Raw genomic sequence first — 27,176 nt, 5'->3', positions numbered from 1 at the left:
GCCAAAATATGACAAATCCAAGCAGAGAAGCTGCCTTTAGGCAGCTTGTGTTCCTGGTAAGGAAAGCAGAGCAGACTCACAGCTTTGAACCTGCAACACCAACTAACCCCTCAGTTTGGTCATTGCTTTGACATTAAGGGGCACGTTCACAATGCTGATCCTCAACTATTCTTTACAATAGCTGTGGGGGGAGTAAAAGCAGGTGGCATTCATAGATGATGGAAGTAAGGTGGGCCGAGAGAGGTGCAGTGCAGTGACTTGCCCACAGTCACATAGCTGGCAAGTGGCAGAGCCAGGGTTTTTATTCTGAGCTGTTGACTCCAGGGCTGAGTTAGGTGGATGGTGGGCTGAGGTGGAGACTGACCCACAGATGAGGCCAGAAAAGACTCCCTGGTGCAGGAATTCTCAGGATGGGGGAAATTTGGGAGAAGCAAGGTTCTCCAGGTATGGGCTTTATTTTCCTGTTCAAGCTCCTGAATCCAGGACTGGTGAGACACAATACTCTGTGTAGCCTCCTCTGTCCTTCTGGATGCAGGGTGTATGTGTCAGGGTAGAAGAACTAATGTGGCAGGTTATTTTCTGCCCAAGCTCCCAGAATGTGAGGGTTATCCCTTTACCCTCTGCCCTGCCAGGTTCACCAGACACTGTCTGTGGAACTGGACCAAGTATTGAAGGCTCTCAGCTTTCCAAAGAAAAAGACTGCACTGCTCTCAGGTATGTGCCAAGGGCCTCTAGCAGGAGGATAAAAACCCTGCCCCTAGATTCTGAGATGGGACCATCCCACCCAGACTAGCCTATGGTCACCCCATTATTATCTTCATTGTGTTCCCTCTGTGACAGAGCTGGGTGGGAGGTGGGGAAGGAGACAGGAACTGAGTCTAAGGAGTTTCCTACTTTCAGCTGCCATCTTACGCTTCCTGCGGACAGCCCTGCAACAAAGCTTTTCCTCTGCCCTGGTGGCCCTAGTGCCCTCAGAGGCCCAGCCACAGCCAGCCCCTGAGGACACTGTCCTAGCTCCACTGAGAGCATCACAAGTTCTGTCCCTGGTCATCGGACTGCAGAACCTCCTGGTGCAGGTAAGGCTCTTGCTGAGTGGACTCTGGCAGTGAGCCTGCTTCTCCCAGGGTGACGGCAGGAAGGGGTGGCTGCCTGTCAAGAGCCTGGTATTTCCACCAAGGCCTGGAGAGTGGATTGATTGGTTTTAAAGTTACAGTGACAGAAATGAAACTTAAATTGGTTCATAACTGAGAAGTTCAGGGGTCAGTACTGGCTTCAGGCACAGCTGGATCCCGGAGGCTCAGGCAATGTCATCACAACTCTGTCTCCGTCTCTTGTCTATGAATTTCTCTCTGTCAGCTTTATTCTTATGGAACGGTAGGATGACCAACAGCAGCTCCTGGCTTATATCCTTCCAGCAGAAAGAAAGCTTCTCCTTCCTAGTACTCCCCAGAATTGAGTCTCATTAGCTTGGCTTGGTAATGTACCAATCACTATGCCCGAGACATGGGATGCTCTAACTGGCCTGGCTTGGGTCAGTGCCCTCTCCTGGAGGCTGGGGCATATGATCAGCTCTCCATAACTCACATGGACTGAATGTAAGAGAGGAATGGTTCTGCAAAAGAAAACTCAGAAGAAGGAGGAATGGATCCTGGACAAGCAAAAACAGTAGATGCCCACCTAAGAGGGGTTTTGTGTTTTACACCTTAGAGGATTCTTGGAGATCATTGTTTGTCCAGGGATCACATACTGTGAAAGGTGGTGAGAGTATGGAGATAAATCAGATTCTTGCCTTTGAAACAGTTTCAGGCTGGTGGGTGGTATCATGTAGATAACAGGTGATGACACAGTGTGGTCAGTGCTGGGCTAAAGGGAAGTACTGCACAGTAAGGGCACAGGACGTGCCTTACAGGCTAGTGTAGGATGAGTGCGAGGCTGGCTGTCAGGGAAGGCTTTCTGGGGGAGGTGCTTGAGCTGGGCTGGAAGTATCAAGTGACTTGTCGTAGGTCCTCGGGGCCTGGGGGCATCAGAAAGGGACTGATCTTGACAGCAGCACAATTTTGTTCTCTGATATGGACTCATTTCTTGTCCCTGGCCTTATGGCCCATTTCCACCCATGATTCCCCAAGATTTTCTTCCATTCAAGGAGCTTATTGTCTATTGTTTTCAAATATGAGCTGGTCATTGTAGGGTGACCAAGGCCCCAGATGTTTATGCTGTTAGACTTGGACTCTCTTTTCCTGCCCTCTCGAGCTTGACCAAGACAGATGGTCACAGATCCATGTGGTCTGATCTGATGGCCAGGCATCGTGGGGCAGCCAGCAAATGAGTGAGAGGAGTTGCAGAGACTTCCTGGGGGGAGGGGTGGGGGACCTTGATTTGAGTGGACTCTCCTTGGTGCCCAGATAATTACAGCACATATATGATATGGCTGTTGATTGTGGGAGATTATATTCAAGGATTGACCCCCACTGGGCCTGTGCACATGTTGGGGGAAGTTGGGAAATGCAAGGAGACAGAAGATGTTCCAGAAGTGGGCCCTGGGCAGGCTCTGTGATTGCTGAGTCTTGTCCTGTCAGCTCATCTATGTACAAGGCTCTGTGCTCTTGATGGACCAAACCTCTGTCATGTGTAGCACTTATCTCTCTCTGTTGTAAGTTCCCATTTTCATATCAGTCTTCCCCAGGCTGTGAGTCCTCAAAGGTAGGGACTGTGTCTGGTTAATCTTTATGCCTCCTTCCCCTTGTGGGTTCAAATCCAGTTGAGAAATTAGGAATCAGATGAGAACCAAAGCATCAGATTTACTGCTGACAAACACCATAGTAGAATGTAGCTGGGACTTAAGTTCAGAAGGGTTTTGTTTTTTTTTTTTTTAGTCTGAGATTTTTTTAACTTACAACAGAGATGAAAGAATTTTATAGTGAACACTCATATACCTACCATCTACATTCTACCATTAATGTTTTACTATACTTGCTTTAGCTTATTGGTCCAAAAGGATTTTTAAACTACCCTCCTTCCCCTGGGTTAGACCAGAAGCCCATGGGCAGGGAAATTGTGTTTGCATTTCCATAATGTCCATGTGGGACACTTAGCCAGCTGGCCAAGATATTAAGAGTTTGAGTTCATGGGAGCAGGACCTTTAATATCTTAATCCTGCCCTGCTGGCACAGTAGGTGTTATGTTAGCTTCTCACCTTTAGATAAATCTCTCTTTGGGTGAGGAAGAGCCAGTTAGAGGTGGGAAGAAGGGCAAATGCTTTCTCTCCCATGTTTCTGAAAGAGCTGAAGTTCTTGTTTTAGCATTCAGAACATAGAGAGGGGGAAAATGATTCCCTTATACCCAGCATAAAGCCTGGCGTAGAATTGGTATTCAGTAATGTTTGTTGAATGAATGAATGACGACACAGGAATGAACATGACACAGTGCCGGCCATTTAAGCACTCACAGATTGTAGGAAACACAAAAGATTATAATTAATGGCAAAATGACCTATTACTTGAATCAAGGAAGACTCCACAGGAAAGGCTGCATTTGAACTAGCCAGATTTCAAGTACCTGAGAAGAGGCTGGAAGTGCCCACTGGTTGAGTTAATTTTAGATGGGAGAAGGAGAAAGGGCATGGGCCTAGGATCTGTTTTTGGACCTGCCACCTACTACCCAGGTGTCCTTAGGTCAAGTATTTTCTCTCTGGGCCTCAGTTTTCTCAATTGTAAAATGAGACGAGTAGATTAGCTCAATCACTTCAAATTATGTGTCTTAAAAGCCCTAGCGGTTCCGTGAAGGAGACTTAGGGGTTGTTAAAGAGGGAGAGTGTTTTCTCTGCCTAATGCCTTTCACCATTTTTTGAGTGTTAACCCTATGCCAAGCACTGGATAAACACTCTATATCCGTTTCTAATCTAACCCTCTCATCAACCCGAGTAATCTTTTTATTCCACTTAGCAAAGTTGAGTAACCTCGGCTAGGTTCATACAGGTAGTAAGTGACTAAGCAGGGATTCAAACCCAAGTCAGCCCCATATCTCAACCACCAGGCTGCTGCCTTCCAAAGCACAGCATGAGGACAACATAGGATTGTTTTGTTTGTTTGCTTTTACATTTAAAAAAATTAGTTTTATTGAGGTAAGAGTTACATGCAATAAAATTCACTGATTTTAAGTGTACAATTAGATGAGTTTTGACAAAAATATACAGCTCTGTAAATACCACTGCAATCATGATATAGAACATTTCCATCATTACAAAAAGTTCCCCTATGTCCCTTTGTAGTCAGTCCTCTCTCCCCATCCCTGACCCTTTGCAAATACTGATCTGCTTTCTGTCACTACAGTTTTACCATATCTAGAATTCCATATGAATGAAATCATGTAATATTTGGTCTTGTGTGTCTAGTGTCTTTCACTTAACTTAATGCTTTTGAGATTTATTCACATTGTTGTGTGTATCAGTACTTCATTTCTTTTTGTTGGTGAGTAGTAGCCCATTATAGGGCTGTACTACAATTTGTTTATCCATTCACCTACTAAAAGATATTTGGGACTTCCAGCTTTTTGGCTATTATGAATAAAGACTAAAATACAGTCTTTGTGTGAATATACGCTTTCATTTCTCTTGGGTAAACACCTAGAAGTGGGATTGCTGGGTCAAATAACATTAGTTTTCTGTTGCTGTGTAACAACATAACCACAAACTTAATGGCCTAACACAATATTCATTTACTATCTCACAATATTCTACATCAGAAGTCTGGGTGGGCCTGACCAGGTTCTTTGTTTAGGGTCTCACAAGGCTGAAATCAAGGTATCTGCAAAGCTGGGTGCTTATCTGGGAGATCTGGGGAAGAATCCACTTCTTCCTTGGGGGCCTCTTTCAACTCTCTAAGGTTGCCCACATTCTTTCTCACATGGCCTCTCCATCTTCAAACCGTCAATGACTGTTGAGTCCTTCTCACACTTGTAGTCTCTCTGGGTCTTCTGCCACCAGCCAGAGAAAACTGCTTTTGAAGGACTGGTGTGATTAGATTGGATCCACTCAGTCTCCCTTTGCCATGTATTGTAACCTAATCACAGGCTTAACATCTGGGAGCAAAGTTCATGGGACCATCTTAAAATTCTGCCTACCATATATGGTATGTATGTTTAACTTTATAAGAAACCATCTCAAACTGTTTTCCAAACTGGCTGCACCATTTTGCCTTCCCACCAGAAGTATATGAGAGTTCCAGTTGCTTCACATTCTGGACACAATATTGCCAGTCAAGTTTAGCTATCGGTGAGTGTGTAGTGGTATCTCAAGGTGGCTTTAATTTGCATTCCCCTAATAACTAATAAGTTCTTTTCATGTGCTTATTAGAGCATAAAATTTCATTTGATGAAAGGTTCTGCTGCTTTAAAAAAAAAGATCTTCACACATTGGCTTAGATAAACTGTGGGGCTCTTACAGAGTCTATAATCTGTGAATCTCTTACTAGGGCCCAGGGCCCACCCTTTTCTGAAACAAAACAGTCTCTCAGAGGTAGATAGAGCATCAGGAGAAGCACTGTGCCATGTGTGTAGGTGAGATGAAACCAACAAACATTTTTTCATTATCTGCAGAGCCACAATCCCAAATCTGAAATTCTGAAATCCAAATTATTTTAAAAACCAAATGTTTTTTCCTTGGTTGACATCAAAACCCATCGGAAGCAAAACCTGACATAAACTTCTGTGGGCTTTTTGTTTTTGTTGTTTTCTTGCAGAAGGACCCTCTGTTGTCCTATGCCTGTGTTGGCTGCCTGGAGGCCTTGCTTGACTACCTCCATGCCCGGAGCCCAGACGTCGGTAGAAACCCTCCCCATTCTCTGCTGTTCCCCTAGAGAATATTGGAGGGGGCCAGCACCTGCCACCCTCCCACCCCAGATGCCTATCCCCTGTTCTGTGATTCACATTCATTTTGTTTCTTTTAACAATACTGCAAGGGCACTGCCATGCTCGTCATACAAACGAGGACACTGGATAAGGTTCAGGGAGGTCAAGCAACTTGCCCCAACCAAGGTCACAAAGCTCTTAAGTGGCAGGGCTCTTCCTGTTGCCTGCCTCCCACAATAGTGGGATATGTGGTCTCCCTGAGCCAGGCAGCATAGGTGGATAGAAGCCCAGGGAAAAAAGAAACCTTCTGGGGTCAGCTTGTCCAATGCCCTACCTTTAGCTGAGCAACCCTTTTTTGAGCCAATAAGAGAAAGTCCTCTTTATCAATGTTCCAAGGCCTTTAGAAAAGTAGCATTAATAACCCAGGGTGACTGGTATTTCCCACAGCACTCCATGTGGCCTCCCAGCCCTGGAATCGTTTTCTGCTATTTACCCTCCTGGATGCTGGAGAGAATTCCTTCCTCAGACCTGAGATCTTGAGGCTCATGACCCTGGTAAGTACAGAAAGGATGGTTTTGTGGTCTGAAGAATGTCATGAGCTGGGTAGTCCTGAGGTGGCCAGGGAAACTTTACTTTTGGTAGCCCTAATCTAAGAAGGTAGAGGGGCTAGGTGGGCCTTTACCCTACAAGAGGCTAGATCAGTGAATTCCTCTAAGTGCCCACATCTCCTCAGCTCCAAAGACCCGGACATTCTTCTGTATACACTCACTCATGAAACATTGACCAGGGGCTGCCTGCCACATGCTAGATCTTAGGCTGGGTACCAAAGACGTCACTGAGACAAATGTTCTGCTTTAATGGTCCCTCAGTCTAGAGAAGGAGATAGACAAGGAAACTAATAGTTAAAATGTGATGTTACTAATGGAAGAGTAGAAGATAGCTAAGTGCCTATTGAACAAACAACAAAGTGGTGAGTCTGTGAATGACAATCAATGGGATCAATGAGTAAATCAATGGTTGGTGTGGGAACACAGAAAAGAATCACTGCTTCTGCCAGAGCTGGGAGGGGGAGGTGAATAAGAATGTAGTAAGTACTCAGTTAATGCCTGTATTTCTTTAATAAAATGAAAGAACATTCAGCAGTGAAGGTAATATATTAGCTGAGGCTTAGAGGATTAATAGGCAGAGAAAGAAGTTTCTAGGTATTGAAGTGAGAACAGCAGGTATACAAGCATATGGTGGTATGTTTGGATAACCACACATAGTCTAGTGTGAGGTGCAAGGCTGAGGGTCAGGGTCAGGGTCAGGGTCAGGGTAGGGAGGTAGGGAGACTGAAGGGGTCAGCAGGGCCAGCTCTCAATGTCCTGCAGTCCTCATTTACCTCACTCGTCTGTGTCACAACCCCACACCTGCCTATGAACTCTGAGCTTCTTGAAGGCAGGGTTCTGTGAGCTTCAGATCTGTGTCCCCAGGCCATTGCTGAGCATGGCAGGGACACAAGAAATGTCTGAATGAAGGAAATGCCAAATCACTGCATGTCTGGGGCCTCTCTCCCTGGGTTAGTTTATGCGGTTCTGGAGTAGCAGCATCCTCTCTTGTGAAGAGGTGGGTCACGTTCTGCATGGCGCGGCTTTGGCTGACCTCTCTACCCTCTCGAACAGCACACTCCAGGCTCTGCGTGGCTTCTTCCTGCAGGTGGGTGGGAAGGGGATGCCATTTAGCCACTGTGAGGCTTGATCCCTCTATACCATCTTCTCTGTGGAGGGTAGGAACTCTGGCCATAGCAGCCAGTCAGGAGCGCAGGGGGTGGAGGGTAGAGAGGGCCTGTATGGAGTGGGCACTGAGAAAGCCTTCCCTACCCTCCTCTCCCCTCAGGTCCAGAGCATGGGCCTTCTGGCTGATCACAGCATGGCCCAGACCCTGCAGGCTTCCCTGGAGGGCCTTTCCCCGAGGGCCTCCATGGCCCCGCCACCCCTGCAGGACATGCTGTATCCTTTCTTGCATCTGGGAGGTTTGGCCACCCAGCTATGGGAGGCTGTGGCATCATGCTTCAGGATAGAGAAGTGCACTGTCTACGCCCTGTCCTCTAAAGCAAGCAGGGGATGGTGAGAATAGTTAACAATGGTAGTAATAACAATGACTTATTCTGTTTATTAAGTCCCTATCAAGGGCTAGTCACATTACATGCACTGTATCTAATCTTCACTGTAGCTAGGAGTGTTAAGACAGCTGTAACTTAGACCAGAGAGGTTAAATGAAGGGCCCAGAATCACAGCGATAGCATCAGGATTTGACCCCAGTGGGTGCTGGGTGACTGGCTTGTCTCTGAGAAAGCCTGGGGCTGTGGGCAGTGGTCACAGGCCCTCTGAGGGGTTGTTGTGGTGCTCCAGAGACCCTTTGGTGTAGAGATGTGTGTGTTGGGGGGAGGGTGCCTCTTCCCCACCCCTACCAGCTGCCACCCTGGCTCTACTTCTTCCTCCTTCCATGAAACAGTTCCCTGAAGTATAGCAACTACCTAGCCCAGGTGTTCAGGTCCCAATTTTAATATCCATCCCACTATTTTCAGGAGCACCTCTGCTCTTGTCTGACCATTTTTGTCCCTTCTGGGCCCTGGGAATGTGGTTCTCCCATGGTTGGTCCCACCTCTTTGCTGTTCTCCTCTCATGTTTTGCTACCAGCTGCCTAGGAGGGGTGGCTGTATCCCTGTCCCACATCAGAGACTGACCCTCAGGAACTGAAAGCCCAGAAATGGAGAGAACTGAGACCTGGAGAAGACAAAGTCTGGGCACAATGGTTTGAGGAAAATGGATTACAATTGCAGCTATTCATCTGGAGCCATTTCTCCATTGTTGAAATAGAATCAGGAAATAAAATGATACACTCACATGCCTGTGTGAGCTCTCCAAAAACATTTCAACTTGGCTCCCTCTAGCTGGCTCCTCAGCCAGTATGGATGGCCTTCTCAAGAAGAGAAGGGGCATGGGACTTGTTCTGGTAACACCAGCACCAGCTGGTTGCTTAAGTTGAAAACACCCATAAGGCCATCCTCCTGGATGGAGGGGCAGAGAAAGGTGCTGCTGTGGTCCAAGTGCTCTGGGAGTTACTTTACCTGCTACCTCACCTCAGGTGAAGGTGGAGAGAGGTACAGTTTTCAGGCAAGGAAGGTGAGCAGGTCGAGACCATCTCAGCCTTCCCAGCTGAGGGAACTGTTCCAGTGCAGCCCTCCCCTGAATAAAGTTGGTCCCCTGTGTTTCTTTCCCTCCCGGTCCTATTCAGACCTTGCATTTGTGTACCCACATGTGCGGTTCTTTTAATGTCTGCCTTCCGCAACGGTCGGCTCCTGTGCTGAGCTCAGCTCACAGGAACCTTTAGCTGCCTTCCCGCCTGTCTGCCAGGGCCCTGGTGCCTTTAACTGGCTAGCCCTTCCTCGGGTCTGGCTCTACTGACCCTACACAAAACTGGGCTGAACTCCATCCTAACGGCTGGACAGGGAAGGACCCGATGAACTTGGTTTAGAACTTTGTGGGCCGGAGGGGCAAGCAGCAGGGATTGCCCCAACTCTGCACTGCACGTTACTTAAAAAAAAATGTTAGTCACTACCCACTAAACTGATCTTGCCAACTGCAGTTTAAAAAACACTCAGCTGACTAAACAGTTGCGGGGAAGGTCGCCCGGCCGACAGGGGTCAAAGCCCCAGTACACTGACGCGACCTTTACGTTAGGAAGAGACTCCAGGCTGACTCTTCCAACCCGACCTTAACACGTGCGCGAGTCTCTCCGCAGGGTGGGCGGGACTAGGCTCCCGCCGACAGCGCGCAGGATCCGCGCCGGAGCCTACGGGGCAGGGCCGGAAATGAGGCCAGGGAGCGGCCATCGCGGCCCGCGCTCATTGGTCCGGCGGCGCGGTGGGCGGGGCGGCACTCGGTGGTTCCTGAGCCGCTGTTCACGGTACTCAGCTTCCGCGCTTCTGCTAGTCGGTCGCGCATCCTGAAGTCGCGCTGTACACCGACCGTCTGCCTACCTGCTCGCCTGACCAGGTAGGCGGGGTCGCCGGCCTGGCAGGCACCCGGCGGTGGGGGGTGGGGTGGGCAGGGACCGAGGGACCAGAACCGGCTGCTGCGGATGGGAGGTGGTACTGACAGACCTAGCTAGACACCTCTCCTCATTGGAAAGACTTTCTCCTCCCGGTGCCCTAAAGGATCGGGGCAGCAACCCTGGTCCTCGAGACCAGGTACCCAGCTCAGGATCCACCACCGCGCCACTCCTGCAGAATAAGTTCAGAGTCGCATGCCGAGCCGAGAAGAGCTCTGGGGATTCATCGGGAGGGGAGCGGGATTGAGAGGCCGGAGAAGTGGGAGTAACAGTAGAGGAAGCAGAATCTGCCCCTACGCAGTCTTTTTCGGCTTTCTTTACCCGCTTCTTCCCTGCTTCAGTCATTACTGGCTGTCTGATAACCCCTGCCCCCAAGTTCTGTCTTAACCAGGGTTTGGTTCTGTTGTATTTGGAGTGTGACATTGGAAGGTAGGGGTTCTGGGTGAACTTGAACTACTTCCCATTCTCTAGGCTTCAGTTGTCTCATCTGCGTTGGGTAGAGGCGGTCCTCTGTTCACCTCTGCGAGATCTCACTGTCGATAACAGAGCATGTCTCCCCTGGGGCAGATGTCCTGGTAGAACAGTGGCCAGCTCTGAGATAGCCTATGTGCATTCAGACTCTTGGTTTAGCCTGGGAATCGATGAGTGTCTTTGGGCAGTCACCTCATTTTTCTGTGCCTTGGTCTCCACATTGGTAAAATTGGGCAGCTGTCATCCGAGTTGAGGCCTCCTCTGACTACTGTATTTAACATTTCACCTCGCTGACTCCTCATCCTTCTGTGCTTGTTTTACAAGTTTATTAATTGTCTCTTAACCTATAGGTGCAGGGAATTTTGTTTGTTTGATTCACTGCTGTACTCCAAGCTCTAGAACATGATAGGTACTCAAATAATTGGGGAATGCTGCCTGAATAGGCACAGTTGTTGCTTGTGGTGCCTCTGGTTCCAAAGAGAGTGAGTAGCAGCCCTCTTACCCCAAGACTGCCTTGTTTCCCTTTCCGCCTTGCATCCCTTCTTCCTTTCTGATGACAGAAGTCAGGGATGAGGGAAACCCCAGAAGTTTCACATCTCTGACTGCCTGGGCCTCCTTAACTAGGTACCTTCCTGGGAAGCCAGGATGGGGGAATTGAGAGGGAATGATATTGACCAGGCCCTCCTTCCCCAGGCACAGTGTCTCACCCAGTCCTCCCTCCCTGCAACAGGGAGGTGACCTTATTCCTATTTTGCAGTGAGGAAGATGAGACTCAGAGAGGCTGAGCAATTTGCTGGAGATCCTGCAATAAAGCAGAGCCAGGGCTCCAGCACAGAGCTCCAGACATTGATCCTTGTTCCCTAAACATGCTCCCATTGCTGACGTTTATCTTCCTCCTTCCTTCCTACCACCCCACGTCTTTACTGTGTGTTTGTTGGTCACAGGCCCTGGGCTAGGGACTGGATGGAAAACAGGGATTCCCAAAGCTGGGTTCTTGGTATTCGGAGTCAGTGCCATGTCAGGGGAAGTTGCTCTTCGCCTCACTTTCTGTTTTATATAACACCAAGCTTTGAATCTCACCTTCTTTCTCTGGATTACTCCCCTAGCTCTAGGGTCTTGGATATGGACTTTCTGCAGTTCCTGGCCTTCCTCTCTGTCCTGCTTCTGTCTGGAACAGGAGTCACAGGTACTCTGAGGACCTCCCTGGACCCGAGCCTGGAGATCTGTATCCTTTGAGGTTAGAGGTAGTATTAACGAGCTGTTTCTGAAAGGTCTACAAATGAGGTCTCTGGATACCCGTAGCCACTTGCAGGATTCCAGGGATGGAGCAGACCCTATGATGGGAACAGGGGAGAAGAGGTAAAGTGCTCCAACCAAACCTTGATCAAGTCAGTCCTCTTCTGAGCCTCAGTTTCCCCAAACGTTAAATTGAGAAGGCAAGGCACATCTCTCAGAGCCATGAGGACTGTGAAGATTGTACATGTGCCTAGCACCTTGTGGGTGAGATCCTGGGTGGAGACCAAGCCCTGACATACTGGGCCTCCTACTCAAGAACTGCGTCTTGAAAGAATAGAAACTCATGGAAAATGGTGAGAGGCATCCCAGGTAGAGTGTACAGTGTGAGGAGAGAAGCAGAGGTTCCGGGAGCAGTGAATGGCTGTTGGAGATGGTGGAAAGACCAGGGGAAGGGGAGAGTGGGAGCCAGATCCTGAGGGTTGTATTCAGCCTGTTGGGTATGGAATCCTCTGCAAAATGGATGAATGATATGTTGAAGGATTCATATGCTTCTCAGGCAGTTTATTCCTTCCCTGGGGGGAAGGGGATGGAGGTTCCCAGACAAGCACATCTATGCCCCTTGCAGATACTTGCTTGCCAGGAATGGGCCCTCTGAATCAGAACCACTAGATTATCCAGGCAGGAGAACTGATGCCAGCTCCTTAACTTAATGTTGCTCAGACAAGAAGATGTTTGAGGTGAAGCGACGAGAGCAGTTGTTGGCACTGAAAAATCTAGCACAGCTGAATGATGTCTACCAGCAGTACAAGATCCTTGATGTGATGCTCAGGGGCCTCTTTAAGGTGCATGCAGGCAGGGGGTGCAATTCACAGCAGGCCTAGTCTTTGATCTGGGCACTGATGGATGAGTAGGAGTTCCCTAAGGGGATAGTGTTCAATGAGGGGAACTGCATGCACAGAAGATTTGAAGTAGTGTTTAAGTAAATGGGGCTGGGGCCGGTCTGGGAAGACCTTTGCAAAGCCACTCAGCCCAGGTGGGGTTCCCTCAGGTGCTGGAGGACTCCCGGACAGTGCTCATTGCTGCAGATGTGCTCCCAGATGGCCCCTTCCCCCAGGACGAGAAACTGAAAGATGGTATGGTCTTCCTGATCTTGCCCTCTTCCCTTCCACCACCTTGATATTCTCTAGCTGCTTCTTCCCTCCTGTTCTTGTCACTTTTTTTCCTCCGGAAGTACCCTCTTGTGGCACCTTCCAAGCGGTCCCCTTGGGTGGATGGGCACTTAGTATATGATTTTCCAAGTGTTTCTGGGCTCCTTTCAGAGCCAGTTTCTATGTGCCTGACACAGATATATTCTAAAATGCTGTCCTATGCTTGGGGCAGGGGAATCAGGGAGGAGCCTTTGCCCACTGCTACTCCAGGAATCCTTGCCTTCTTCACCACTCTGACCCTTCTGGTAGAGAAGGCAAGGGTTGTTCCCATTTATAGGAGAAAAAACTGAGGGCTATTGAACTGTCAGGCCCACGAGAGTAGTTAACAGCACTCCTTACTACTGTTCTAAAAGCCTCAACCCCCTTAAATCTTTTTGAGACGAGATGGGACCTATATAAATAAAAGACTATCCTGTGTTCCTTCATCCTTTCTTCCAAGAATTTCTCTCCAGTGGTAATTTCTCCCCATTAACTGGTTATATTCTAACAAGATTTTTTAGATTACACTGTCTAAGACAGGACGAAAGTAGCCTTTACATACTGAGTGTTGGGCGCTTTACAAATATAATCTCTAATCTCCACTGTAACTGAGGAAGGCATTATTACCTCTGGTTTCCAGATGAAAGAGGACAGGTGGTTTGCCCTGGCTCTTACCTATAAACCAAGTGAATTCCTGAATTCTTTGCAGTTCAAGATTGTTCTGAAGCCAGGGATCCCAACCCTACTTATCTTAGCCCTAACCTGGTGTATCTTTGGAGGAGCCCACTTCTCTCTCTGATGTGGCCATTGCTGGTGAGAGCTGACTGGGCCTTATCTATAGCAGTCACTCAAATAGGGGCTGCCACCAGGGGTGGGTGTATAGTTACTATTCTTTATGCTAGCCTGGGTCAGGGGGACCTGCCACCATCATGGACACTAAACTCAGTCTACACTGATCTGTTGACTGGAGGAAGGATATTAGTGGGATAACTGGCCAAATTTAAATGAGGTCTATGGATTAGTTAATAGTATTGTATCAGTGTTAATTTCCTGGTTTAGATAGTTGTACAGTGGTTATGTAGGATGATAACAGAGGAAGCTGAGTGAAGGAATTTTGTGGTGTATTATGTAAGTCTAAAAGTATTGAAAGTATTTCAAAATAAGAACTTAAGCATTTAAAATAAAATAAAATTGGACATATACTAAAAAGAAAACAAACCCTGACCCCTGGCCATGTTCCCTGGCCATCCTAACAGAACTGACCCCTCATAGACCCTGTAGTTGTGGTTCACACCAGGGCCCTGCTCTGGACATTAGGATACCAAGTTGCGGAGGTTGGGCCCAGCAAAGCCTCATGAGATGCATATGCCTCCATGTGCAAAATGATACCCACCTCTCTGGTCCCCACGGCAAACGAGACTTCTAATCTGTGAGGTACAGGGGAAGAAGTATGGCGTTTGGAGTCCGACAGACCTGGGTTTGCAGCTGAGGTTTGCTGCTCACTAGCTGACAACTTCAGTTTCCTGTCTGTAAAATGGGCATAGCAGCCACATCTCCCTCTAAAGGTGGTTTTGATGATTCGATGGTGGTGGACATAAAGCCCTTAGCATGCACTGCACATGTAGTCAGCAGCCTGATTAGTGGTCTTGCCTCTGTTCTCCAGAGGGTGCACAGGGCTGGTTAGGAAGGCTGTAGAAGGGCACCTCCCCTGACCACTCATCAGGGTCCTCTCGCCAGCTTTCTCCCAAGTGGTGGAGAACACGGCCTTCTTCGGTGATGTGGTGCTGCGCTTCCCAAAGATTGTGCACCACTACTTTGACCACAACTCCAACTGGAACCTTCTCATCCGCTGGGGCATCAGCTTCTGCAACCAGTCGGGCGTCTTTGACCAGGGGCCCCACTCGCCCATCCTCAGCCTGGTAAGGACTGGGGTGAAGGAGATCTGGGAGCCCTCTCTCTGGTAATGTGCCATGAGTCATGCATCTGCCTTCAGTGGGGCCTGGATGTTGGCCCTGGTTCTATTTTTTGTGAAAAGTCTCCTTGAGGTGCCATTTCAAGGGGCTCTGTGCTGACCTGGGTACCCAGGGGTCATCACCTGGCCTAAGGCTTGGAGGGAGTGGCCTGTGGGTGAGCAGGAGGCAGGAGAAGGCAGAGGATGACTAGCTTTTCCTCATCCGCAGATGGCCCAGGAGCTGGGGATCAGCGAGAAAGACTCTGACTTCCAGAACCCATTTAAAGTAGACCGCACAGAGGTGAGCTGCTGGGGCCTGTGGCCATGTTTGCTTTGCCTCTGCTGAGCTGTGGGAGGCCAGGGTCTGCAGGGGCTGGGGCACCTGGGGTGGAGCGTGAGGGTGGACTTGGAGTCAGACATGCCTGTATCTGGGTCCAGGAACTGTCACTCACTCACTGATGCCTTCGGGCAAGCTACTGGCTTTGTTTTAGCCTCAGCTCCCTGTCTGTTCATGGGGTGTGGACCTCAGCCATGAGGGGCGGTCAGAGGCTGTGAATACATCCATACCAGTGCACAATAGGCATGATTCACAGCAGGTGAATGTCAGGAAAACCAGGGGAGGTCAGGCCATGCCTCTCTGCCCTTGAGCCTCAGAGCACCCAGCTGGGCTTCTGCCCCGTATTTCTGCACATGTTCTCATCCTGGGGGCTGAAGTGGTGTAGTCTCTGAGGGCTGGAGGCTACAAGGGTAGCCGGACAGAGGGGACACACAGTAGAGGGAAGGAAGAGATCAGAAGTGGCAGAGCAGGGACAGAGGGGCAGAAAGGAAAGGCTAGAGGACTGGCTCTCCCCAGGTTTAGGGAGGAGCACCAGGGTCCATGAGATGGGGAGGATTTTACCCAGCTTTCAGGATAACAAGCTAGACTGCTGCTGTTTCATGGATGCTAACAGGTCAGAGACATCTGAGTTTATTACAGCAAAAGCAGTTGCTTTGACTTGGCCATGTGGGTTTTGCTTATTCCCCAAGTCCCAGGGGGTGACACAGAAGGGCCCAGGCAGATGCTGTGCGTGCAGTGGATTTGCATCAAGTTGAAGAACACCAAGCTTGGGAAATTCACCACCTTTATAGTGAAGCAGAAGCAAACTTTGGGGACAGACATTACCCCTGCAAGCACAACTGAGATATGGCCCAGGTACAGAGTGGTCAGGTGTACCCAGCAAGAATGTGCAGGGACACTTGGGGCCAGAGAAGATCGCCTCCCCCACATTCTGTCCGTCAGCCCTACATGTCTCAGCTTAACTCAGATTCCTGCATGAATATCCTATTCCATCTGATTAATCTGATTGGTGGAGATTGGGACCAGATTTGTCGAGTTTGTCTCAGACTGCCATCAGTAGGACTGTAGGCATCAGGACAAGCCTACCGCAGTGCTGGTCTCAGCCACATACTCTAGGGTCCTGGCCTCAGCCAGCTGTGGTAAGTCCTGCGGGGGCCAGTGGGCCTTACGTTAGACAATCAGAATATGGTCTAAGGCCAATCTGTTACTCATTACCACCTACACGAAAGTTTAGACTGATCTGCTGATCTTTGATGTCATTGCCAGTGATAAAAGGGGCCAATAGATGGACCCAAGGCATCTGTCATCCCCAGTGGAGAGGCATTCCATGCCCGGTGTCTCCACATGTTACCACTTGATTTGGGTCACCATTACATTGTTTGGCTGAGCCCTGGGGGGGAACGTTACTGCAGCATTGCAGCCTCAGTTCCCCACATGGCATAACCCAAGGCTGCTCGGGATCAGGAAAAGCAGATGGATTTGTATCTGTCAGATTGAAACAAGGTTGTACTGGTCTGTGTGTCTGTGCAGAGTGACTTCAGGAGCTGCCCGTGATGGCATCAGGCACAGCAGAATAGTTCAGAACTGACAGTGTCTATGTGAGTTTTCCTGTTGCATGGTTGAGAATGACACAACGAGCAGCTGGCCTGATTGTCAGCTGCAGCTGCCACTTGCTTGGACGGACCCTAGGATTGTTTTGCCAAGTGCTGGATCTAAGGCACAAAGAAGATTCATTGTTCCATGCACCTTCTGGGATCTAGAGCATTCACTCCCCAGATTATTGCTACAAAATCAATGTGTCACATCCTATGACCTATAATTTCACTTTTCTCTAGTTATTCCCTTCTGTGACCTAGGCTTTTTATCCAGAAGAGTTAGATGTGAATGGGACAAGGTCATTTTTGCAAAATTTCCAGACACACATTGTGTCTCCCATCATGGACGTGAGTCACTATACTCAACTAAGGGGTCATTATTCTAATGCTCCTGGGCCATACTGTTCCCCAGGGACTCTAGGTAGTTGAACCAGAAATACAGAGTCCTCTGCTGTGTTTCAGTTCATGACAATACACCATGGCGGGTTTATTGCCATATCTAGTACAATAATGCATGTAGGCAGCAAAGCCAGTCAACTGGGCATTGTAGGCTCAGTCAGCATTTTGATTCTGGTTGGTCTCATCAGAGAATCGGTCTTACTATGGGCATCTAAATGAGTGACCCAGACTGTTCAGTTGTCAACCACAATTTGTTTCCACAGATCATGACCCCGAAGAAGGATGGCTATCTTTGATCTGCCAGTTTGTAGCCTAGTCATCTGGCAGACCAGATGGCTAGGACACTGACAACAGTCAGTGAGAATATAACATGCCTGGTCATTAGGAGTATCATCTAGGCAAGAGTGATGGCTTTTAATTGATTGTTATCTTACTGACCTTTGTGGCAGTTGGTCTTCCAGCGTCATCACTGTGGCTGGATGGCTGCTGCTGCCCATAGAAACCTGTGTCGAGGGTTCCCAGAACCACCCCCAGGTTGATGGTTTGTTAGGAGGACTCACAGTGTGTAGTCATATTCAGGGCCATGGTTTACACCGTGAGAGGATACACAGTAAAATTGACCTCCTGGGGTGAAGTCTGAGGAAACCAGGCACAAATGTCCACGAGTCTTTCCCAGTGAAGTCACACAGGACACACTATTCCCCTAGCAACGGGTTATTAAAACATGTATGCAAAGCTGTCTATCAGGGAAGCCCATTAAAGACTCAGTGCCCAGAGTTTTTATTGGCAACTGGTCACATAGGCACCCTCTGCCTAGGACATACCAAAATTCCAAACTCCAGAAGGAAAGCAAGTGTTTAGCATAAACCACATTGTTTACAAAAACAGTTTAGGCACAGTGCGCCACTCTTATCAGTTAGGGTGGTGTGAGCCCTCCCAGAATCCAGGTTCCCAGATGCCAGCCAAGGGCCAACCACGGAAGCAGGCCTTCCAAAGAACAGCAGTCAGCCCGGCTATGTTAAATTAACTCTTTTGCACAGCACCATTAGCTCTTAATCAGTGGACTGGCCTGAGTATTTAGGGGCACCTCTGTGGGCCCTGTTGAGCTAATGGCTTTGCTTCAGGTGGCAGAGTTGGGGATACAGTTTTCCACACTAGCATAGCTGTAAAACCAACCTTCATGTAAACCAAAACGTAAAAACAAACCTTCGTGTAAAACCAAGATGACACATCATGCAAGGTTACTTGCTGCAGTCACAACCCTGATAAATGAGTGGCCCGGGTAGGAACAGTCAGGGCTGAGTTCTTGGTGTACCTGGCGAGAACACTCAGGGATGCCCAAGGCCATGGCAGATTGCCTTTCCCAATGAGGGGGCACCTGTGGAGATAATTCTTTTTGCTATGGCACTCTCCTTGCCCTGCAAGTCATTAATGCCTCTCACACAGGAGTGGGGTGAGAGTATGGGCTACATGAGAGAATGGTTTCTAGGATAGATTTAGTTTAGCTTCATCATAATGTGCTATGCTTAGAGATAACCACAGATACAACATACTTCCTTACTTCTTATTGGCTGGGGACAGTCCCAAGATTTCACTCACTTTTTGGTATCTAGCATGGACCTGTTCACCAGCAATAGCCCAGGTTTGCTCAGCTCCCCTGGTACACTCCTTCTATACTGGTGAGTGTTCCAGGAGTCCTCTCCTACTAATATACCCATCACTAACTTGTATCAGGCTTTGCGCTGGCTACTGTCCCTGTCCAGACGGAACTGGCCCTCTTCCCACTCTTCAGATGCTCACAGTCTTTTGTGAAAGACAGCTGGGAAACATAGTCCCAATCCAGCGTGATCACTGCCAGTGGAAGAGGGAAGCCCGATGAGCCAGGGGACCCGTGAGAGGGAGTCTGCAGATGTAGGTGGTGGAGGCTCTGGGATAAGTAAGAGTTGCCAGGTGGATCAGCTCAGGGAAGAACTTTCAGGCAGAGGGACTAACTTACACAAAGTCTCAGAGACATAGCACATGCATTCATTCAACATTTAGTGAGTGTCTACTGAATCCCAGCCACTAGAGAAGCTCTCTAGCCCTACCCTCCTGGGAATGGCATTCTAGTTGGAGGAGATAGATAGTCAATAAAAATACATATAATTTGGTAGGTGGTGACAAGGGCTGTGGAGAAAAAGGCAGAGGAATTTGGGAAGGTATTTCAGGAATTAGGCCGGGATGCAGTTGTTGTTTCATGTGACTTGGACACAGAAGGTCCTAACTGAAAAGGCCTGAAAGAAGCAAGGGAGCCAGCTCTGCCTCTAGGGGAAGAACATTTCAGGCTGAAGGAGCAGCAAGTGCAAAGGCCCTGAGATAGAGCATATTTGGAGGGGTGGGGAGTGTGAGAACGTGAGGTCAGAGTTGTAGGCCAGATCCCAAGACCCTTGCAGGTATTCTCAAGGGCTTTGGCATTTACTCCAAGACACATAGCAGGGTGAGGGACTATGATTTATCTCTTTTTAGGATCAGCCTGGCTGCTGTATGGGGAGTAGTCTGGGGACCAGCGTGGAGACGGACACTGGTGAGGACCAGCTGCTGTGCTGGTCTAGGAGTTAGTGGTGGCTTGAATCAGGTGACAACAGTGGGGCTGGTGAGAAATGGTGAGAATTTAGTTCTGTTTTGCAGGTAGAGCCAGTAAGATTTACTGAGGGAGCAGATGTGGACTGAGACAGATGGGTGACTCAGTGATTTTCGGCTTGAGCATGGGAAGAAGAATGGGACTATCATTTTCCAAAATGGGCGAACTGGTGGGACCAGGTTGAGGGCTGGCTCAGGTTCAAGGCCTTATTTCTGGACCTGATGGGTATCTGAATGAAGATGTCAAGGAGGTAACTGGATATATGACTAGATTTTGGGGGAGAAGTTGAAGCTAGAGCTATAAATGTGAAAGTCATGCCCATGAGGAGGGTACTGATCATGTTGGAGGTGGGAGGACAGGGCAGATAGAGCAGTGGTCTCAGGACTGAGGCCTGGGGTGTGCCTGAAGTTAGAGATGGGAGAATGGGGAGGAACTAGCAAAGCACCCAGAGATGGATCAGGCTGTTTATTGTTTTTAAATTTTCTTCCTTTTTTTTTTTTTTTTTTTTTAATGGAGGTACTGGGGATTGAACCCAAGACCTTGTGCTTGCTAAGCATGTGCTCTACCACTGAGCTATACCCACCCACCCCCAGGATCAGTCAGTTTGATAGTAGCAAACCCAAGAGAGAATAGTTTCCCAGAGGCCATGAGAAAAGTAACATGGAGGAGGGAGTGATCTGTTTGTCAAACGCTGCTTGAGAGTCAAGGGCGATGAGACTGAGAATCAGCCACTGGATTTAGCAATATGGAGACAGGCCATCAGAGATCTCAATACAAGCTATTTTGGTGGTTTTGGTGGAGTGGTGGGGACAGAAGACTGGGTTTCGAGAGAATGAGAGGAAAGGAAGAGGATATATCAAGTACAGGTGAACTCTCAGACTCTTTGAAGAATTTTTCTTTTTTCTTTCTTATTTATTTACTTATTTTTTGCCTTTAAAAAAAAGTTGAAGTATAGTCAGTTTACCGTGTATCACTTTCTGGTGTACAGCATGTTTCAGTCATACGTATCCATACGTGTATTCCTTTTCACATTCTTTTTTATGTTAGTTTCAGGTGTACAGCATAGTGACTCAGTATTTTTACAGATTATGCTCCATTAAAAGTTATTACAGGATAATGGCTATAATTCCCTGGGCTATACAATGTATCCTTGTTGCTTATCATGAAGAGTTTTTTTTTCAAGGGGAACAAACCAGCAGGAGAATAGCTGGAGGAGGGTGTGGGTTCCAGGGGAAACTTAGTCAGGTGGGAGCGACTGTAGCACATTTGCATGTTGGTAGTATACACCCACTGGGGACGAAGAACAGGAAGATGGTGCAAGGGTAGGAGAGTTGCTAGAGCCTCATCCCTGGGGAAGAGAGGAGAGAGGGAAGGCCTGGTGCCCAGGGGAAGAGATGGCCTTGCCTGGAGTAGTAGTGTGGGCACAGAAGCAAATAGGTTGGTGGGTGTGACAGTGGGAGCTTGTGAAAGTTGTCTTCGGAGTATTTCCATTCTCTGTGAAACAGGAAGCAAGGCCTTGGTCTTCGAGTGAGGAAGGGAGGAGTGATGGAGGCTCAGGAGAAGGTATGTCTAAAAGAGCAGGAGGGAGTGGGCCAGGCAAACATCCTGAATTGCCAGGCAGCATGAAGGGCCTGCCCGAGGTTAGCATCAGGAATTTAAAGTAGGCGTCAGCCAGGCCTAGAGGGGAAGGGACCTAGAAAGGGAATAAGCAGTGTTTCTCTTCTGACCCAATTAGCTGAGGCTGGAGGGGCCAGGATCTCTTCACTTGTCCTTCTCCAGCCAGAGCCAGAAAATATGGGGTTCTCTGTGACCTGAGCAGTCTTCTGGCTCCTCGTTCCTCCCAAGAGGATCATAATTAACTCATAGGGATAGGAGGCAGAGTGTGGTAGGGAAAGCACTGGGTTTGGGCAGGGAGGTGGGAGGCCTGGGGCCAGTCCCAGGTGGGCCTCCCACTTACTGTGTAACTTGAGCTGACCACTTACCCTCTGGGCTGAACTTCTCTGACTTCACCTAATCTTCCAGCCTTGTGGTTCAATCTAACCTACGAGGTAGGTGGATTACTCCACAAGGTGGAGCTCCTAGTTTGTTTTAAATGTCTACCTTGATGAAACATTTATCAGATTTACCCTATGAACAAATAAAATGGGCACATTTCACAACAGTTACCTGAGTTTTGGGTACTGTTGTATTTCATATTCTAACATCATTCATTTAAAAAATATATACTGACTGCCATCTATAAGCCAGCCAGGCCCTGCACTAGGGGCTTGTGGCAGTGAGCAACACCTGACATGATCTGCCTGTCCTCGCGGAGAGTCGCATCCAATAGGGGTGACAGGCATGAAGCAGGTGATCACAAAGGGCAGGAGGTCACAGGGAGAAACACTGAGAAAAAACAGAGGAGGCAGCGTCAGCTGGGAGTCAGGGCAGGTTCCTAAGGATGGTGACAGCTGAACTGGAGCTTATGTGGCAGAGAGAGTGGGGGGCTGGGAGGAGCATTCTGGGCTTGGACCACAGCATGTGCAGAGGCCTGGAAGTGGGAGCAAAGGAATCCAAGAACCAGAAGTGAGGGAGGAGGAGAGGTGGGCAGGGTGGGCCTGCAGATTCAGCTGGGTGGAACTTTGTCCTGAGAGTAATGGAGAGTTGTGGAAGGGTTTACACAGGAGTGAGATTTATGTCTTGAAAAGATCTAACTGCAGTGAGGAGAATGGCGTAAAAGGGACCAAAATGGGTGTGGAGAGACTCTTGGAGGTGCCCAGAGTTATCAGGAGAGAGGTGGGGGTGGGAATGGTAGTAGTGATAGGATAGGAGAGATGGAGAGAAATAGATGGGTTTGAGGCTTAGGGGTTAAAATGGGCCAGGCCCTGGCAAAAGGGCTGTGTGGATGGGGGTGGTGGAGAGGATGCTTGGTCTCTGCCCTACTTGCCTAGACTGGGATGTGGGGCACTGCTGTTCATGAGGACAGAGACTCTGGAAGTGATGGAGTCATGCTGTTTGCCTTTTTTTAGGGGAGGAGGTAATTAGATTTATTTATTTATTTATTTATTTATTTATTTATTTATTTATTTATTTAGTGAGTGAGTGAGTGAGTGAGTGAGTGAGTGAGTGGAGGTACTGGAGATTGTACCCAGGACCTTGTGCATGCTAGGCAGGCACTCTACCACTGAGCTATCCCCTCCACCCATGCCGAGTTTGGGACATGTTTGCACATCCTCGTGTGAGGTGTCAGGCATTTAGATAGGGAGATGCAAATTTGAGGGAGAATCTGACCAGAGAGGCATAACAAAAGCCATGGATTTAGATGAGCTGGTCTGGAGAATGGAGGAAGAGAAGCAGAGGGCCTGGGGATGGCCCCAGCTGAAGTCCTCCTCCCCAGCTCGCCTTGTGTTCCCATCTCCCCACTGGGTACCACCAGGTACCCACTATGGAAACCATGAACCTGGGCACCATCGTGTCTTCTTTCCACCTCTTCTTCAGGGTCTGCCAGTTTAACCTCTTTGTTAACGGTTGTTTTGAGCACTCATTCCCTTCACCATGAGTGGAGTCTGCTTATTGTTTCTCAGATGCCCCATGCAGGTTCACACCTCAGCACCTGTCCCTCCGCCTGGAGTGTCCTTTTCCCTCACCCTGTTTGCTTGGCAGGCTCCTGCTTATCTTTCAAGACTCACTTGGCATTTTTCCCCAAGCCCATTTAACTATCTCCATGTGTGCGGGCTCCCCGAGGGCAAGGCCTGTGTCTAAATGACCTTCCTGTCCCCACAGCCCACAGCAGCCTGGCTCAGAGCAAACCCTTTAGACTTAATCAGACCATTCTGCTCTTCCCTCAGTTCATCTCCAGCACTGACCCTTTCCAGAAGGCCCTGAGAGAAGAGGAGAAACGCCGGAAGAAAGAGGAGAAGAGGAAAGAGATCCGAAAAGGCCCTCGGATCTCGAGATCCCAGTCTGAGTTATAGCCCTGGAGCAGCCCAGGGTTCAAGGGGCCAGTCAGGAGGAAGAGGAGAATGCTGTGGCATCAACTGGTGGTGAGAGCTGGCCACTGTGAGAGGAGAGGTCGAGTTTGCTCGGCCCCCTGAAGCCGGCTCTGAGCCCCAGCTGAAGAGACTAGGCTGAAGAGGGCTGGATTTCCTCCCAGGGATCTGTCTGGAGGGGTGCCAAGGGAGCCTTCAGAGGGCGCTATGCTGCAGACCTAACCCTGTGGAGATGTTGGAAGCAGGAGGAATCCTGGGCTGGACTCTCCCGGTGGGTTAGGACCACTGGCCAGCTAGCTGCTGCCCTGTGTGGGGAGGCAGCAGAACTGGGCTCTGAGCTGTGTGTGGAGGTGTCCTGCCTGCTGCCGGCCTCTGTGTGTCGCTGAGTTGCCCGCACAGGTTCTAGCCCCCTACAGAGACACAATAAAAGCCAGCAAACCCTCTGGGCTAACCGAGGCTGGTTTGGGCCGCAGGGAGCTGTGAGCCCCTTCATGGAGCAGGTCGGAGGGGCCTGGGTGGGGGGATCAGGGGCTCTCAGATGTACAGACCAGCTTAGAGGATGTTCCTTCCTCATCAGGATGAGCCTCAGGCCCTGGCAGTGAAGCAGGGACTTGGCTTTGGCCTCCTGTTCCCTTCTCAGTACTGTCCTTGACAACGGGTCAGTGTTGGGAAGGGACCAAAGTTTCCTGGGAGAGTATTTAGCCCAAGACAGCCATGGAGCAACATAATCTCTGTCCTCAGATATCCAGGGACAGTCATTGAGCATGTGCAGGAAGAATTGACTTGTTCTCTCTGGCAGTGCTGGGCAACCCTCGGTCTGTGGGTAGGGGCTGTTCTGGGACAGGCTGCAGTTCTGCAGAAGGCTGTGCTTTGTGATGGTAGGGCTGCCCTCAGCTGGACTGGTCAGACAGCAAGCTCCCTGTGTCAGGAGGTGTGCAACCCATGACCGGGGCAGTGGGCAGCTGCCCTTTAGTCATGTCCCTCCCAGGCACAGAGGGAGGAGCTCTAATAGGAATTCTAGCTTTGTCTCTTTGACTTTGCCAATCAGGGTCTGCCTCTGAAAAGGGGAGACATGCAACTATCCCCAGCCCCCCACCACTGACAGAGCCCAAGGGAAACCTAGAGTCTTATCTCAGCCTATCAGACTTGCTGAGTGACCCTGGCCCATCCCTTCCCTGTGCTGTGGCTTCACTGACATAATGAATTTGATAATGTCTGAACCCCTCTGCTAAGCCCTAAACTGTTTCTCTGAGGTTGGGCCTGGCTTCTCAGTGACAAGTGCCCTTCTCTGGTGGTTCTTTGTTCATCCTATATATTTGCTGGGCACCCCCTGTATGCATAGCAAAGAGAGGGGCCTGATCCTACTTGTCTTCATCTCTGCCCCATCTAGCGCCTCTGTCTTCCTGGGTTCTTCCTTCTACACCTTTACCTCTCTCCATCTTGATCCCTTCCTTTTCACCCTTAAATGGGTGAAAACTTAAAAGTTTTCCCATCTGACACCTTCAAAGATACAAACAGAACCACTCTGCTCTCCTTCCAGGGCAGGTCCAGCTGGGAGCCGTGGGAACAGCTGCAGAGTGGGAGGCACTGTGCCCACTTTCCTGATCTCCTGGTACTCAAGCAGCCCTCTATAGAAGGTTACTGAGACTCTGGGATGGGAAGACATTAGACCCAAGTGAAAGTGAGCCATATGGTATGCCAGCAGATAGTCACCCCCACAGTGAGGGGGGCCCTGTGAGAGCCCCTGAATGGTGCTGTTGAGGGTGGCACTGTCCAGCTCAGTGCCTGGTCCAGAGCAGGGCAGCAGGGTTTGGCTTTTTGTTTCAGGGTGAGACTAGTATAATCTATAGCTACTCTCCTGCATGTAAACAAGAAGACATTCTTGTCTTTTTTTCCCTCAGAATAACGTACTTTATTTATTGTGTTATACATCTTCACTATAAAAGTATTTAAACAATACTGAAATACCAGGAAGAAAGGAAAATTCATCCTAAATCCCACCACTCCCATAACCATAACTTGACACTCAGCTGTTCCATCCTTTTTGTCCTTCGTGTGACACACAGATCCCTATTTTTTTCAATTACAATAGCTACCTTGTACTAACTGTACATCAGGCCTTATGCCAAGTGTTGGCTTGCATCAGCTCCTGCCTCAGGGCCTTTGTGTCGTCTGTTCTGCTGGCTATACAAGACACAGTTCTCATAATTTTAGGTTTCATCTTGAATATCAATGTCTGATTTCTTCACCAGACTGGAAGCTCTTAGAGGGCAGGAACTCTTTCCCTGCCACAGAGATATTCAATAAATACTGTCAAATAAATGTGCAAATGACCTCTCAATCTTCACAACTATGAGGGGCACTATTCCCCCCGTTTTAGAGGTAAGAAGACTGTGCTCAGACCAGTTATTTAACCAGCAGAGTCACACCGTGCCTAAGTGGATCCACATGTCTGCTTCCACACAGCCTGTGAACATTTAAGTCTTGACTACCAAGCAACAGCTGCCTCTCACAGACTAGAAGGAAACATACTTTTCCCTTTTAACAATATATTGTGAAATTGTTTGCCAACAGATACACATTTCTGTATGTAATGTTTAATGCCATGGTATTCCATTGTGTGGAGGTGATTTATTCATTGGGTCCTTATTTGGCTTCCCAGTTTTTCCCAGTTACACTGGACTTTGTGATGAACGTTTTTGAACACCATACTTGCGTACTTCTCTGAGCACTTTTACTTTTTTCATTCCTTAGTGTATATTCCTATAAACTTGCACATTTGTTTACATCGTGACCAGCTGCAAGACGGGGAAGTGAGGTGGTTGAAGGAGTGGGACTCCGTGTGTGGGTTTCACCTCGGAATCCCTGCGGAACTTTGTTAAAATGCTCAGGCCTGTGGTGGTTCCGGGCACTGACATTTTAAAGGACTGCAGGAGATTCTGAGGTACCGGGCTCAGGCGGTTGGAGTAAGCATGTGGTCGCGGCAGGTGCAAAGGCGCAGAGATTGTAAAATACGCTCTGCACTTAGGCAATTCGCGAGACTTCGTAGCCGCCTTTGTAACGGAGTTGGGATGAACGCGACTGGAACGATCTCCAGACGCCAGGCTCCAGTGTTGGGGGTCCAGATTTGATTCCACCGGCTCTCCCATGTGGGCTGGACGGGGTTCAGGGGAGGGAAACAGCTGGGAAGATGACGTAATGTGCTCTCGGCTTGCTTTGGGGTCGCCCAGCGGGCGGGAGTGGAACATATTAACCCTTACACCCCCAGCGGGTGGATGGAGTAGCTTGTGGATCCGAACCAACAGAAAAAGGAGAGGCTCCTTTAAACAAGGGGAAGGAGGTTGGGCTGAGGGCTCGGAGGCTTCTCTCCGCATTCGCTAAGAGTCCGCCAGGGGCAGGGCCTCGTTATGCAAATCTGAGCTGCTGATCGTTGACGCGCCATCACCCCACGCGCCGCTTCGCGCGCGGATTGGCCG

General features: G+C 49.1%; 2 protein-coding genes across 2 annotated transcripts in view; both read left to right on the top strand.

Moving 5' to 3' along the window:
* Positions 1-8,679, top strand: part of MEI1 (meiotic double-stranded break formation protein 1) — a 58,320-nt gene extending 49,641 nt beyond the window's left edge. The window contains exons 25-31 of the mRNA XM_010983500.3: positions 633-714; positions 901-1,076; positions 5,736-5,817; positions 6,292-6,398; positions 7,408-7,539; positions 7,720-7,832; positions 8,523-8,679. Coding sequence (XP_010981802.2) covers positions 633-714; positions 901-1,076; positions 5,736-5,817; positions 6,292-6,398; positions 7,408-7,539; positions 7,720-7,832; positions 8,523-8,568 — 738 coding nt within the window. The 3' untranslated portion in view covers positions 8,569-8,679. The remainder of the gene's footprint in view (positions 1-632; positions 715-900; positions 1,077-5,735; positions 5,818-6,291; positions 6,399-7,407; positions 7,540-7,719; positions 7,833-8,522) is intronic.
* Positions 8,680-9,747: 1,068 nt separating this feature from the next.
* Positions 9,748-26,428, top strand: CCDC134 (coiled-coil domain containing 134). The gene is made up of 7 exons (XM_010983499.3): positions 9,748-9,881; positions 11,514-11,632; positions 12,364-12,485; positions 12,692-12,776; positions 14,568-14,749; positions 15,011-15,082; positions 23,560-26,428. Exons 2-7 carry the CDS (start codon positions 11,530-11,532, stop codon positions 23,683-23,685), a joined length of 690 nt encoding a protein of 229 aa, XP_010981801.1. The 5' UTR covers positions 9,748-9,881; positions 11,514-11,529; the 3' UTR covers positions 23,686-26,428.
* Positions 26,429-27,176: the final 748 nt, after the last annotated feature.

This window comes from Camelus dromedarius, chromosome 11, assembly GCF_036321535.1.
Source record: "Camelus dromedarius isolate mCamDro1 chromosome 11, mCamDro1.pat, whole genome shotgun sequence".
Lineage (NCBI taxonomy): Eukaryota > Metazoa > Chordata > Mammalia > Artiodactyla > Camelidae > Camelus > Camelus dromedarius.
This window is presented reverse-complemented; position numbering and strand designations above follow the sequence as displayed.